General features: G+C 47.3%; 1 protein-coding gene across 1 annotated transcript in view; it reads right to left on the reverse strand.

Moving 5' to 3' along the window:
• Positions 1-12,320, reverse strand: part of Ide (Insulin degrading metalloproteinase) — a 123,527-nt gene that overhangs the window by 78,619 nt on the left and 32,588 nt on the right. Inside the window, exons 9-12 of the mRNA XM_089578182.1 lie at positions 7,836-7,908; positions 7,601-7,693; positions 7,161-7,333; positions 2,490-2,593 (exon numbers count right to left, since the gene is read on the reverse strand). Coding sequence (XP_089434308.1) covers positions 2,490-2,593; positions 7,161-7,333; positions 7,601-7,693; positions 7,836-7,908 — 443 coding nt within the window. The remainder of the gene's footprint in view (positions 1-2,489; positions 2,594-7,160; positions 7,334-7,600; positions 7,694-7,835; positions 7,909-12,320) is intronic.

Genomic DNA, 12,320 nt, shown 5'->3' on the forward strand with positions numbered 1-12,320 from the left:
AAGGATACTAAAGGGGAATACCAAGTCACGGTTTATGGGGGTTTAACGTCCAAAGTTGTACGGGGTCTAGTAGGCGGCTTCTACTTGTCTTCCCTTTATGTCAGCTTTGATCTCCATTTACCTCTTGATACTCCAATGAAATGGAGTCACTGACCAAAGTCGAAATGATGCTTCTTGTTCACAAGGAGCAGGTGTCATGACCGGGATGTAAACCAGCCAAAGAGATATTAAGGCGCAGATTTCATCGATCGGATGATCACGGTGGCGGCAACAGTAGTGGCAATTTCGACGGGTCGTTTGACCCCACGATGACCCCACGCTTGGCTCGATGCCAACGACCTTCGGGAAGCAACCGACGACAGGGGAAGAAAGGGTGCCCCTCGTCTGAAAAAAAAACCCGGAACAAATCAGAGGAAGCCAGCACAGCTGCGGCTGCGATGTCATCATGCCACACCTGTGTTCGATGGACGCGAGCTGCCAACAGTAAGGTTGCCTCGCAGTGCGACAGAGATGTGCACTTACACTTCCTCCTCGCCAGTTCCCACGGGTAGCCTCTACAACAGGTGTCTTCGTTGGCTGTGTTGTGTAGTGCCAATCTTTGTGTCACGATGAATTGCCGCCTGGTGAAAGGGCGGAGCCTTGCGCTATTTAACTTGCGCCCAAAGTGAGCATGAACGCTCTGGGCCCTGGGTAAAAGGCTCATCCAGTCGCTCGACGTCATGAACTCTTAATTTTTGTTTCTTTGCTCTTCTTTTGTAAATTTATGTAAATAAGTGTCTTAGTTTTTTTTGCCATTAAAACTGCTTGTTTTTCGTTCCCCAAATTCGAAGTCTGGGCCCCACAACACAGGATAAGGTTACCCCGTCAATCTTGTGGTCTGCGTGCGCATTAGTGGCACGCCTGTTGTTCACATCCTGCTGATGATCCTCGAGAATTTTCCGGTCTCACCGACATAGGCGTGATTGCAGTTCAGGCAAGGTATCTTGTAGATGACTCCTGGAAATTGCTCATCTGGTCTTTGACGTTCATTAGCTGGTTCCACAGCTTGGTCGACAGCCGTACACCAATCGTATCTTGAAAACACTCGAGAAAGCGGTTCACTGATGCCATGCACATATATGTGCAATTCGCTCTTGCATCTTCGTTATGAAGAGGCTCGGATAACCGCTGGCGGAATGTTCCCAGCACACTCTTCTCATTTTGCAGTGCAGCCGCAAACGTTTAGGCTTTGTGCACAAATGGATGGTATGCGCAAGTAAAGTGGAGGAGAGGGGAGGCAGCAAATAGCGACAGTGGCACCACAAGGTCACTGTAGGGTTCGCATTCTCTATGCATGCTCTTTCCGAGTACCTTTGTGCTTTTCTTCAAGCATGGTGACAGCTGTTCTGTTTGAGCTGATAGATAGTTAAAGAAACAAAGGCAAAGAGGTCGGCCAGAAAATTGATATCTGGCCTGCTACTCTGCACTGGGGTACACAACAATTTTTTTTCAACGTTGCACAGTCCTGCTTGTGTGTGTGTGCATTGCACTTGCATTTTGTGAGCACGCTTCGGAGGTGTCTGAAACGGCAATCTTGGTTTTAGTTGCACATTAAAGATTTAGCCCAGCCGGAAGCATTCCCTTTGTCTTCCCGATAAGAGCGCTCGTATGGCTCGTTCTTCAGCCACAGAAAGAATGCCTGAAAGTACGCCACTGGTATGAGCCCCTTGGACGTTCGTCAAGAGCAGGCACACGCTACAGCACAGAAGTCTGGTCAGGTGGGTAGCAGAGGACACATGTTTTGGCTGCCGTAGGAGGAGAAGTTGAGTAGACCTTGTCTTCTGCTCTGCTTCCTTCCAGTCTAGAGCACATCAATCTTCTTGTCCTGCGACGGCTTGCACTGAAGTGCCCTTACACTTGCTGTGTCCAAAAATCAACAACATGCTACAGTTCTCTCCATGCAAATGCACTGAACTGTCTGCCAGCATTCCTGGACACGTGCCAGCACGTTTTCTTTCAGCCTGTTGGACAATCTGGTGCCCCAAATGTCAGATGGGAAGCTTCAAGCGGAGGTACCAGGTAAGTCTTGATGTTAGTGAAACAACGCGGCGGGTCTGGTGCTTAAATGCTTGTGCTTAAGCACATGTCTTGTGCTTAAATGCTCCGGTAATTCATGTAGTCGAGTTTGAAGACATATGGTCAGTGACTGCTTCTTCAGTTCATTGCGTCATGATGCCCGACCAGATGGATTTCAGTCCAACTCTCGATTATTGGTGGCTTTGTGAATGCATTGTGGTGTTCATTGCTTTGACCTGCGTACACACTGCCATGCCATCACGCGGGGAGCAACATAATAGAGTGCAGAAGAGGGGGGGGGGAGGGGGAGTATGCATAGACCTGTATTTGGAGTAAACTTGTTTTTTTGGGCCAGCGAGAGGTGGGTTAACTTATATTCGGAGAATACTTATACACTGCAACATACAGTAAAACAGCACTCCATCAGCACTTACCGTACATTTTCAGGCCTCAGGTAACCCAATAAATCCTGAATCAAGTCAGGTCGATATTCATCTAATATATAGGGCCCAGCAAGGACATCTTGAAATGGAAGGTACTGAAAAATGACAAAGCAATCACTGCACAAAACAATAAAATATGCATTTAATAGATACGTGCTTCTTGTGCCAACAAGCAATGTGCAGTTTAACACGTACCACCAACACTGGCGCTTCTGGAAGTCAGCGACATGTGGTGAAAATGTTAACAGACCAGCTTGAGCCACTGTGTAGGCCCGTATTGTAACGATTTTCTTGAAAGAAAGAAAGCTCTTTTACATTTCCAGGGAATGCAGCAAGCTCAATCGTCAGCACTCCAGCGAAAAAGAATGCTTGTGTCAAATGATGAATGAGCCCAGTGAGGTGCCATAGTCTGAGGCGGGCATCCTGTGTGGCACTCAAGACAAATTCAGCACGAGTGAAGGATCAACCAGCCAAACACCAAGCAGAGGCTCTGTGCCTTGTATTGCACCATAAAAAGAAAATAAAACATTGGAAAAAATAAGTGCCTACTTTGAATCTACGATGTGTGTATGTGTAAATTTTCCTTTCTTCATCAAATTTGCATTACGATTTGCACATCCACACATCAGCACTGCAAATTGACCAGTAATCATAATACAGTAGACTCCCTTTAAGACAAACTTGAAGAGGCCGTAAAAATTTGTTGCTCTTATCAGAAGTGCCCCCCAAAAAGATATGTGGGCATGCTAGGCACGTGTTACACGAAAACATTGAATAAGATGGCCTCAGAGCCAGAGAATAATTGAAAATAGAGCATTTATTGCACTATGCATGAAGTGAGCTCAAGGGTAGCAACGTGTTGTCCGACATTTGTACAGCAGCAAAAGACTTATCAGTGAGAAAATTGGATTTAAATACCATCCTCAAAAACCGGTGCCGACACACGCACTTTACTTGCGAAATCTGCTGACACTTGGCTACCCATCGGAAGAAGGCAACATGCCCAGATCGCTGCGCCAAGTACAGGTTCCCCCCCCCCCATGACCACTAGGCAGCGTCTCCACACTTTTGTGTGAAGGTGCGCGGAGGCTATCATATAAGGGTGGGCTTTCGTGTGTAGAAGTGATTTATTTATATTTTTCTTTCCTCAACAGTGCCGCACGGACAGTGCCATAAGTGCAATCAAGTGCCGTAGCCGTGGTTCGCAGACATTGGGAAAAATGGTGTCAGCTGAAGCACACGTGGAACAGTTGGTCTTAAGCCGATTTTTTTTTAACACTGGATCTTATAAGAAAATAAACAACGGTCTCTTATTGGTCATCTTATCTGTGAACGTGTCTTAACTGAGTTGGTCATAATGGGAGACTACTGCAAACTGTTCCAATGCCCACTATAACAATATATACAGTAGAACCCCGCTGTTACGTTCCTCACTGCTGCATTTTCCCGGCTGTTACGTCGTTTTCTTCGGGTCCCGGCATAGCTTCCATAGGATCCAATGTATTGGGAACCCCGCTGTTATGTCGTAGCCGAGGAAACGATCCCGCATGACACGTCGCAACCGGGCTCCCCAAACCCGCCCGGGCAATGCTCGCCAACCGGCATTTTGATTTTTGACGAGTCTTGGCCAGGCTTGGCTACGGAACTGGCTGCAAGAAGCCGCACGCGAGTTGGAGAGGCCGCCACTAGATGGCTATCTGCCTCGCGAACGCCGAATGCCGCGATCTTTATCGTGGGAGGTGGTGACGAGGAGGCGCGCGGCTGCGGTCGCTTATCTGTTTTTCTCAGCCAGCGTCCGCTTCGGCGGACGCAGTTGTTGCGACGCGGGTCTTTTCTTTTACTGTTTCTTTTTATCTTTTAACTCTCCTCTATCTGCAAGTGACAGCGGTGGTGGCTCGGCTTGAGCCAGTCGGCAGGCCCGTGCAATTTCCTTTTCATCGTTCTCTCAGTTGCAACAACATCTTTATCGTGCTTTGATGGCATGATAGCGTTGCGTCAGCGGAAGGTGCTTTCCCTTGAGGAAAAGCTGGACGTACTAAACGCAGTCGACAGGCAGTCAGGGCGGCCTACGCGGAGCAGCGCGGTGAGCAGCCTACGAACATTTCAGTGCTTGACGCTGTGCACAACGTCGCTTCAGCGTGGACTGCAGTGAGCGCGTGAACTGCACAGCACTGCTGCGTGCGGTGTGGCCGCACCGCAAAGCGACACTGACAGCAATGCGGCCTTTGCTATTGAGAAATGCGTTGTTCTTTCCAGCGAGCGAAAGAAACTGCAATCCACCATTCTCGATTTTTTAAAGTCCTAGGGTCAATTTGCGGAAATAAATTGTTTCAAGTCAAAGCTGCGCTGTTTTCATTCATTTTCGGTGCTTTCCTCACTGTTGCGTTTTCCCGGCTGTTACGTTTTTTTTCCCCGGTCCGGTGAAAAACGTATGAACGGGGTTCTACTGATTCATATATAATAGCGTATTACTCGCATAATGATCGCACTCGCGTAATTATCGCACCCCCAAATTTTGTTGGCAAAATTCAATTTTTTTTTGTTCCCCGCGTAATGATTGCACCCCGAAGTTGCCGCTGCAATTTGTTGACGACGTCAAATCTAGCCGACGATGACCGTACTTACTATCTGTCTGACAGATGGCACGCGCAGATGACCATCTCGCTCTGTCAGCATTGCAGCGGCAGCTGCCTGCTGGCTGTCCTGCAGTCACACGGGCAGTCTAAATGCGGTTATGCTTAATCGCGGATACCTAACTTAACTGCGGTTATCTCGAATCACGGTTCGCCGTTGTAGCAAGGCTCGCCACCGTTCTGGTTTGCGGTGCAAAGAATGAAGTGACGCGGTGATCCGGCTAAACTTTACTGTTCTCGTAAATAATAAGCCCTGGGATACGGGAGTGTCAAAAATGAATCCTCCTTGAGGACCGCTGGCCTGTACCGAATTGCTGGTAGGAGTAATAACTGCAATATAAGCTAGATTTAAGATCGCAGCAGCGTAGCAGCTGCCGCCATTGCAGCGCAAGTGACACGATCTGCTCGCACGCCAGCTCCGCTGCTAAGGCGTCGCTGAAATCGATCGTATATCTTTCTTTTAATATGAAACAATTAGGTTGTCAGTAAGGCAGCACCATAAGTAGAACATTCATTGTAGCATTGGTCAATTCAAAAGCGCCGTCCACTGTGGCTTCGATACGAAACAAATTAGGCCTAGCGATGACAAGGGAGTACAGAGCGCCGTCGTCCACGGCGCTCGTGGGCGGCACCATTGCGGTAAGCGCGCGGAATCCAGTGCTCCGAGCGTTGCGAATGTGTCACCTAAGTACTACATCAACGATGCGGCTGGGACCGGACATTTTTCGGTGTAACGGTGGTAAAATACGCAGTTTGAGTGCCGCGGGACGTTGCTGTTGTACGCTGTTGCTGCGCCATCGGATGAGATCGAAGGCTGCATAAAAACCGTCGCGCAGCACTATACACACTGCCTATTTTTATGCGTTGCTCTTGGAACGTGATTTAGTGCGAAGAAAGTATGTTCTTGAAGCGGGCCAGCTCGTGCGCTTTTTCCACTCTACCTTCTCGGTTAACGACGTAAGCAGAGATCGCCGAGCTCAGTTTGCGATAACCGCATTTAGCGGTGTCACTACCATGTCACTACCATGAAAAACACTTCAACCTTCCACCTTTAGCCTCCCATCGAAAATTTTCATGGTTAAGTTTATATCAAAAAATTTTCTACAACTGTCCCAATCTAAGCGATGAAATCATATCTCCTCAGTCTTTCATCTCTCCACGGCTAGATCATGCTCACAAAGTCAGCATAAAGTCAAAAGAAACAAAAGCTTGTTCACATCTTGAATAAACAGCGCGAACGAAGACGAGCACAAAAGACAAGAAAACGGACGACACAGCGCTGTGTCCTCCGTTTTCTTGTCTTTTGTGCTCGTCTTCGTTCGCGCTGTTTATTCAAGATGCTTAACCAACTAGCCCGCCAAAACGTGTTAACGCTTGTTCACAGTCGTTCAATCCCCATTCATCAGTCGATTGGAACCACCTTCCCAGATCGACAGTCAGCATTCAAGACAATTGCGCTTCCGTAACAGTTTAGCTAACATTGTATACTAAGGCTCATAACAAATGTTGGTTGGTTGGTTTATGGGGTTTAACGTCCCAAAGCGACTAAGGCTATGAGAGACGCCGTAGTGGAGAGCTCCGGAAATTTCGACCACCTGGGGTTCTTTAACGCGCACTGACAACGCACAGTACATGGGCCTCTAGAATTTCTCCTCCAAAGAAATTCTAGCCGCCGCGGCCGGAATCGAACCCGTGTCTTTCGGGTCAGCAGCCGAGCACTATAACTGCTGAGCCACCGCGGCGGCGCATAACAAATGTACTTATTACTGGAGAGTAATAAGTACATTTCACCTTTTTTACCATTGTTTGTTCTTTTATCTTGCACTTACAACTTAAGCTTGATTCTTTTACTGAATTGTACAAGTAGGAACACGACGCTTGTAAGTTGCACTTTCGTTTTTGTTTTCTATCATTTATAACCACTCCCCTCTAAGACGTCTTCGACCCTGAGGGCATCAATCATAAATAAATAAATGGTAATGCCACTGCTACGATGGCCTGAAACCAAAATCATACCCCCTGCACTCACATGAAGCATGCCAGACAGGTCGCGTACGTAACTCTGGGGAGTGTCCTTCCCTTTGAAGCGAAATGCCACATGCCACAGCTCCTGAAGCTCCTGGAAGATCCACCTCTGGGGACCCTCACTGCGCAGCATGCTGAGGTACTGGAACACCAGCCGCACTATGTCGTCCGTGTGCTCTGTTGCCATCAAAGAACAGCAGTTGGTCACCATGAGACTGCACACAGTGCACATGCCCACTGGCAGCTGTTGGAAACATGCCTTAGTTGCATACCTTCTTTTAAGTGCTGGCAACAGCTGGGAATGTGCATTGCACTGCCTACCACTGTGCTTCTTTTATATACTTACATAACATGACAGCACACCAAAGAAACTGAGCATGCCCTTAGATGCTACGCTGCCAGCACATCCCTAAAATCACAAGTAGATCAAATGCACAGACTTACCCATGCCTTCTTCTGTGAGATCAACATTCACAATTGTAAAACTGAAGCCTCGTGCGCCATCTTTCTCTCCACCAACCAGAGAATTAACCCATCCTGTAAAAACCAGTTGCATGTTTTTAAGCACAATTTTGCATTAAAAAAAAAAAACTACGAAACCTTTCACATTTCAGGAACTACAGCCCATATTTTTCTTTTTGTGTGACCGCCATAAAATGTTACAAGAAAAGAAACTCACCTCGTGCTTTCAGCTCTGACAGCAAACTTCCAGGGCCTTCATGTCCTATCAGGTGGGCAACATAATCCCCTGGCTAGGAAGACAATGAAACTTTTCAGCAACAGTTCTCATCAACAGTTTCACAGCAAGCGAAACCACTGCAGACTTGCTGCACAAAGATATATATAGTATATAACAAATAAAAATACTGCATACTCAAACCTTTCTGAAGGGCGTACAGAAAGTAGCTAAGTGGGTGTACTCATACTGTAACGAAGATGATGCTAGGACCGCAGCCATTAAAATCATATTTCATCGGTCATCATGTTGTTCTGTTCCTTGGCTTGCCACCACGTATCAATACTCCTTCAAGACCTCTCGAGAATAGAAGAAAAGTGCTCCCCCATTCTGCCCAGTGTGAACAAACACAAGAGGACGAGGGAGATAAATAAACAACACACTGACCCATACACTGCCTAACAAGCAGCAGCCAAAAGTAACCGGGCAACCAGGTCTAGCGGAGCCCTTCTACGGCAGCCCTAAAAACCAAAAGCTCTCTCAAGGTGAGGCCCTTTCTTTACACATATTTAGAGCTTGGTGCTTCTTGTAGCTTCGGTTTGCACACACATCAAATAGGGCTCACGAGGGGCAGCAGTTATGTGGGAATGGAGGCCAGAGGGAAGTTTGTCCAGTTTCCTCATCAATGGCTGACATCTTGGTAGCCACTCGTGAGCTTTCCTCCCACACCATGAGCCTTATCAACCCAGTTGAAACTGGAACCGGTTCCACACCCAATTAGTTGGTTGTCTTCATGTTCAGCCTTCCGGAGGTGTGCCTTTCGTTTACATCACGGCTCCGAAAGGAACCTTTATGACAGCTGAGACAGGGATCGTGATGAGTTGGCCTACTTGCGTGGGAACCATGCCTCTGTTTCAGTGAAATTGGTGAAGATGCTGCAAAGTAAGAGACAACGCACTCACGTGCAGACTGTGTGCTGAACTCGAAGAAGAGACTGGGACAAAAGGGTTGACTGAACTGCCGAAAGAAGCAAAAGGGCTCTGCATGCTTCGCCTGTTTGCTACCAGGGGCTTTCAGACTTCTGTGAGCATCAAGGTCACCACTCGACTCCGGCAATCCTTGGTCAGCAGCAGCACTGGCCGAAGCCATCACCCGTGCATGAATTTTTCAATACCAGCCCAATACTGTAACAATCTTTGCTCTGGTGCGTTACCTCTGCGGCTCTAAGTCAAAGCTACAAGGTGTCCTACTTAAATTAGTAATGGCAATATGTATGTCACTATGCACTGATACAGGCTAGTGCACGTATCATTTGCTATTAAAAGAATTATCAGCTCTTTTCACTACTGCCTGGATGAGTTTTAAATGAAGCCAGCTAAGTTTGCCTCACAAAGTGGTCCTGATAGTACACTGCAATTATGCAAGTTGTAGTGCATATTATAGACGTTTTCTAAGCCAGTAATTATCTCCTACATGTGTCGATTTTCATGCTACCTCTGCATTTCTTTTGCAGGTCTCCGATGCCAAAGCAAGAATACTGGCCATTGATCGATGGTGACCAGGCCACGATTCATTGGCTGGGGACAATGCTATGCTGCCGGATCTCTGAGCAGGGGCAGTTTCGTCCTGGGGAGTTTCTGATTGGGAGAGTTTTGAAGCGAAAAGCTTCACTACGCTAGTCGACACCACGCTTCGCGTGAGCCGGCGTATGTCGGAGCACGAGTGACTTCACGCACGGCGCAGGCTACTGTGCACGTGCGCCGCCGCTTCTCCTCCTCGCCACCGTTTGACCTTTCACCCCAGCCGTGCGCATTTGAAAGGAGGGGTATACAAGGCGTGCTTGCCCATAAAACAGGCGCACGCTGCTGCGCGCTATACGTCATCGTTTGACGTTCGCTGCAAGCGCGTTTATCGTGGAGGCTGGCTATGTAACCGCTTGCCAGAGAATAGGCGTGCGCATTCAACATGGAAGGAGAAGAGAGTGATACTACTGATACAGAAGTGCTACCACAGGAGTTGGCTGAAAAGGAGCGAAGAAATGAAAGGCTGAAAGCTCAATGAGTGTCCGAGACACCCGAACAACGAGAAGAATGTCTCGCTAAACGACACAGCAAAGACAATTGCAATGTTTATGGCTGATCATTTTGCTACTACTACTCATAAATCATAAAGCATAACCGCAGCTTTTCGCTTCGAGATATCCAGGCTTAACCTTAGCTAAGCCCCAGCCAATCGAACATGCTTTTTTGCTTTCTTTGCGCTGGAGCTATGGCTGATGACTCCAGTGGCTGGGCATCCCAGTATGATCATACCTATTTTTCAGCACTGCATTGGGGTGCAGCCCCAAGCATGCTGCCCATGGAGCAGCAGCACCAGCAGGAGGACGGCACAAAGTGCACCCCAGAGCAGTCTCACCACGACTCAGTCTGAAATGACTGAGTCCTCCGACCTATGCTCCTAGCTCTGGATGTGTGGGTTGGGGTGATATGCCAGGTTCCCTGTCACATGGACTTGTTTTTATGGTACAGAATCAACAAATATGCCAGAAAAACAAAGGACTCTCGTTTCTCAACTTACTCCAGGGAGTGCTTTTGCAGTTCAAGCGGAAGTGCCGCCAACTGGTACAAAAGTTAATATAGGCTGCCATCCCTGTTTTGAGTGCCAGGCTTGAGCGATCCCAAGTCAAGAACACAAGCAGGGGCCCTCGTGGATCTGCAATTTGTTTGTATGCAGCTTCATTTATTAGGAAAGTTGTCTTGCTTGCACTCGTATGTTTCTGTCTAAGGTGAATGGCACTAGCATTAGAAGACGTTATTTTTGGCTTATAACTGTTGTTCTGGTAAGTGTTTTTTTAGGTTGCCAGTTAGCTTTTTGTTGTCACCTCTCTACATTCTATTTTTAGAACATTATTTACTGTGGTGGTTCCTTTGTTCAATTCAGGTATCATGCAAGCAACCCAGTCATTCAGCTCAAACAAGGTGCAGTTGCAGACGCTTACACTGACTGAAGTTACAAGCCTTACAAGGTCCACACTGGATGCTCTTCTTGGCCAAAGTGAGCGGCATGGTGAGTGTGCCGACAATGGCATTCAGGATTCATCACCAGCCAGAACATTGGCTGACTTGCTCACTACAGATTCTAGCGTAAAAGCCTATGGCAGAACTGTTGTTTTACTTGTCAGAGGCAGTCGCAAAACTTGACACACTCAGGACCGAGTGAAGTATCTTTGAGCGTGCAATACTTGCTCTGGTTTGCCTCAAGTCCCTGGCGATAATATTGTAAATATCCGAGATGACTCTACATAGGTATTTTTGTTGCAGTGTTTTTGCCCTTTAGCCGCAGTTCTGTGGCCAACTGCTGAGGAGATAAAAAAAAATGCATTGCTTTGCAGAATTCAGAGACATCAGGGTGGTACTCAACTCTACAGAGATGGAGATAGAAAAATCGCACTGTGCCTCATGCTGTATACTGACTTACTCCCATTATAAGGATGCCAACACATTGCTCTGATTACATTCGTCAGTGACATTTTCGGTGGACGGGCTTCTAACAAGGCTTGCGTTAGTGTGCTTGGTGTTCTCAACCAGTTGATGACAGATGCACTGAACTCGGTGTGATTCAGCTGCCCTTCTTGAGGAAACGAATGCAGTTCTCCCAAAAGGACGCCATGAAGACTGCTCGGATTGCAAGGAGCAGGGTCCATGTGGAGAGGGCAATACAGCACAGGACACTGTTTCGAATCCTGAAGGGCCGATTGCCATGGGAAATGTTAGCTGTGGCTGATGAAGTGTTCATCATAATTGCCAGAATTGTAAATTTGTCGACCCCTATATTAGCTAAAAAGAGGTACCAACTGTTTAAAGAAGCTTAGATACCAAATTTCTTGTCGCACATTTTCTTGTAATGATGCACACACATTAGAATGGGAGTTACCCCCTGGCGTTTGCCTGTTACCGCTAAAAAATTTATTACTGAGTGTGCTTTTGAACGTTGTTTTGATTTCAAAAGCCAAGCAAAAGCAGTGATGTCAGTGCCTAGTACAAGATGCGTGCGGTATGAATAACTGCGATGTACCTGCTGCTTTCAGTTTATTTCATTACAACACTAAAGTCAGCATGTTTGAGGTTCTTTAATATGCATGGACACTGCACAGTGCGTAGCACCATCGGCATCTTTTTGCTTCCACTTAAATGCTGCCACCCCAGCCGGGATTGAACTAGTGCCCCCAGGATCAGCAGTCCAGCATCAGAGCCACCACAGCGGGTGGCCGAAATACTGCTTCAGGGGTTCATGTATAAGGCAGCATGCTAGGGTATGAGCTACTACTGCACAGCACACAGACCTTTTTCCATCTTGCCTCCATTGGAATGCAAAGATTCAACCCAGTGGTGTCCTTAAACTAGGCAGCCAAATGCCTTAGCTACTAAGCCACTGTGTCTAATGCTGTAATGTCAGCTTGTTCATTGCCATGACTCTTTCTTTTTTAGA

The sequence above is a fragment of the Amblyomma mixtum genome, chromosome 3 (assembly GCF_055824585.1).
Source record: "Amblyomma mixtum isolate Tamu chromosome 3, ASM5582458v1, whole genome shotgun sequence".
NCBI classification, from domain to species: Eukaryota; Metazoa; Arthropoda; class Arachnida; order Ixodida; family Ixodidae; genus Amblyomma; species Amblyomma mixtum.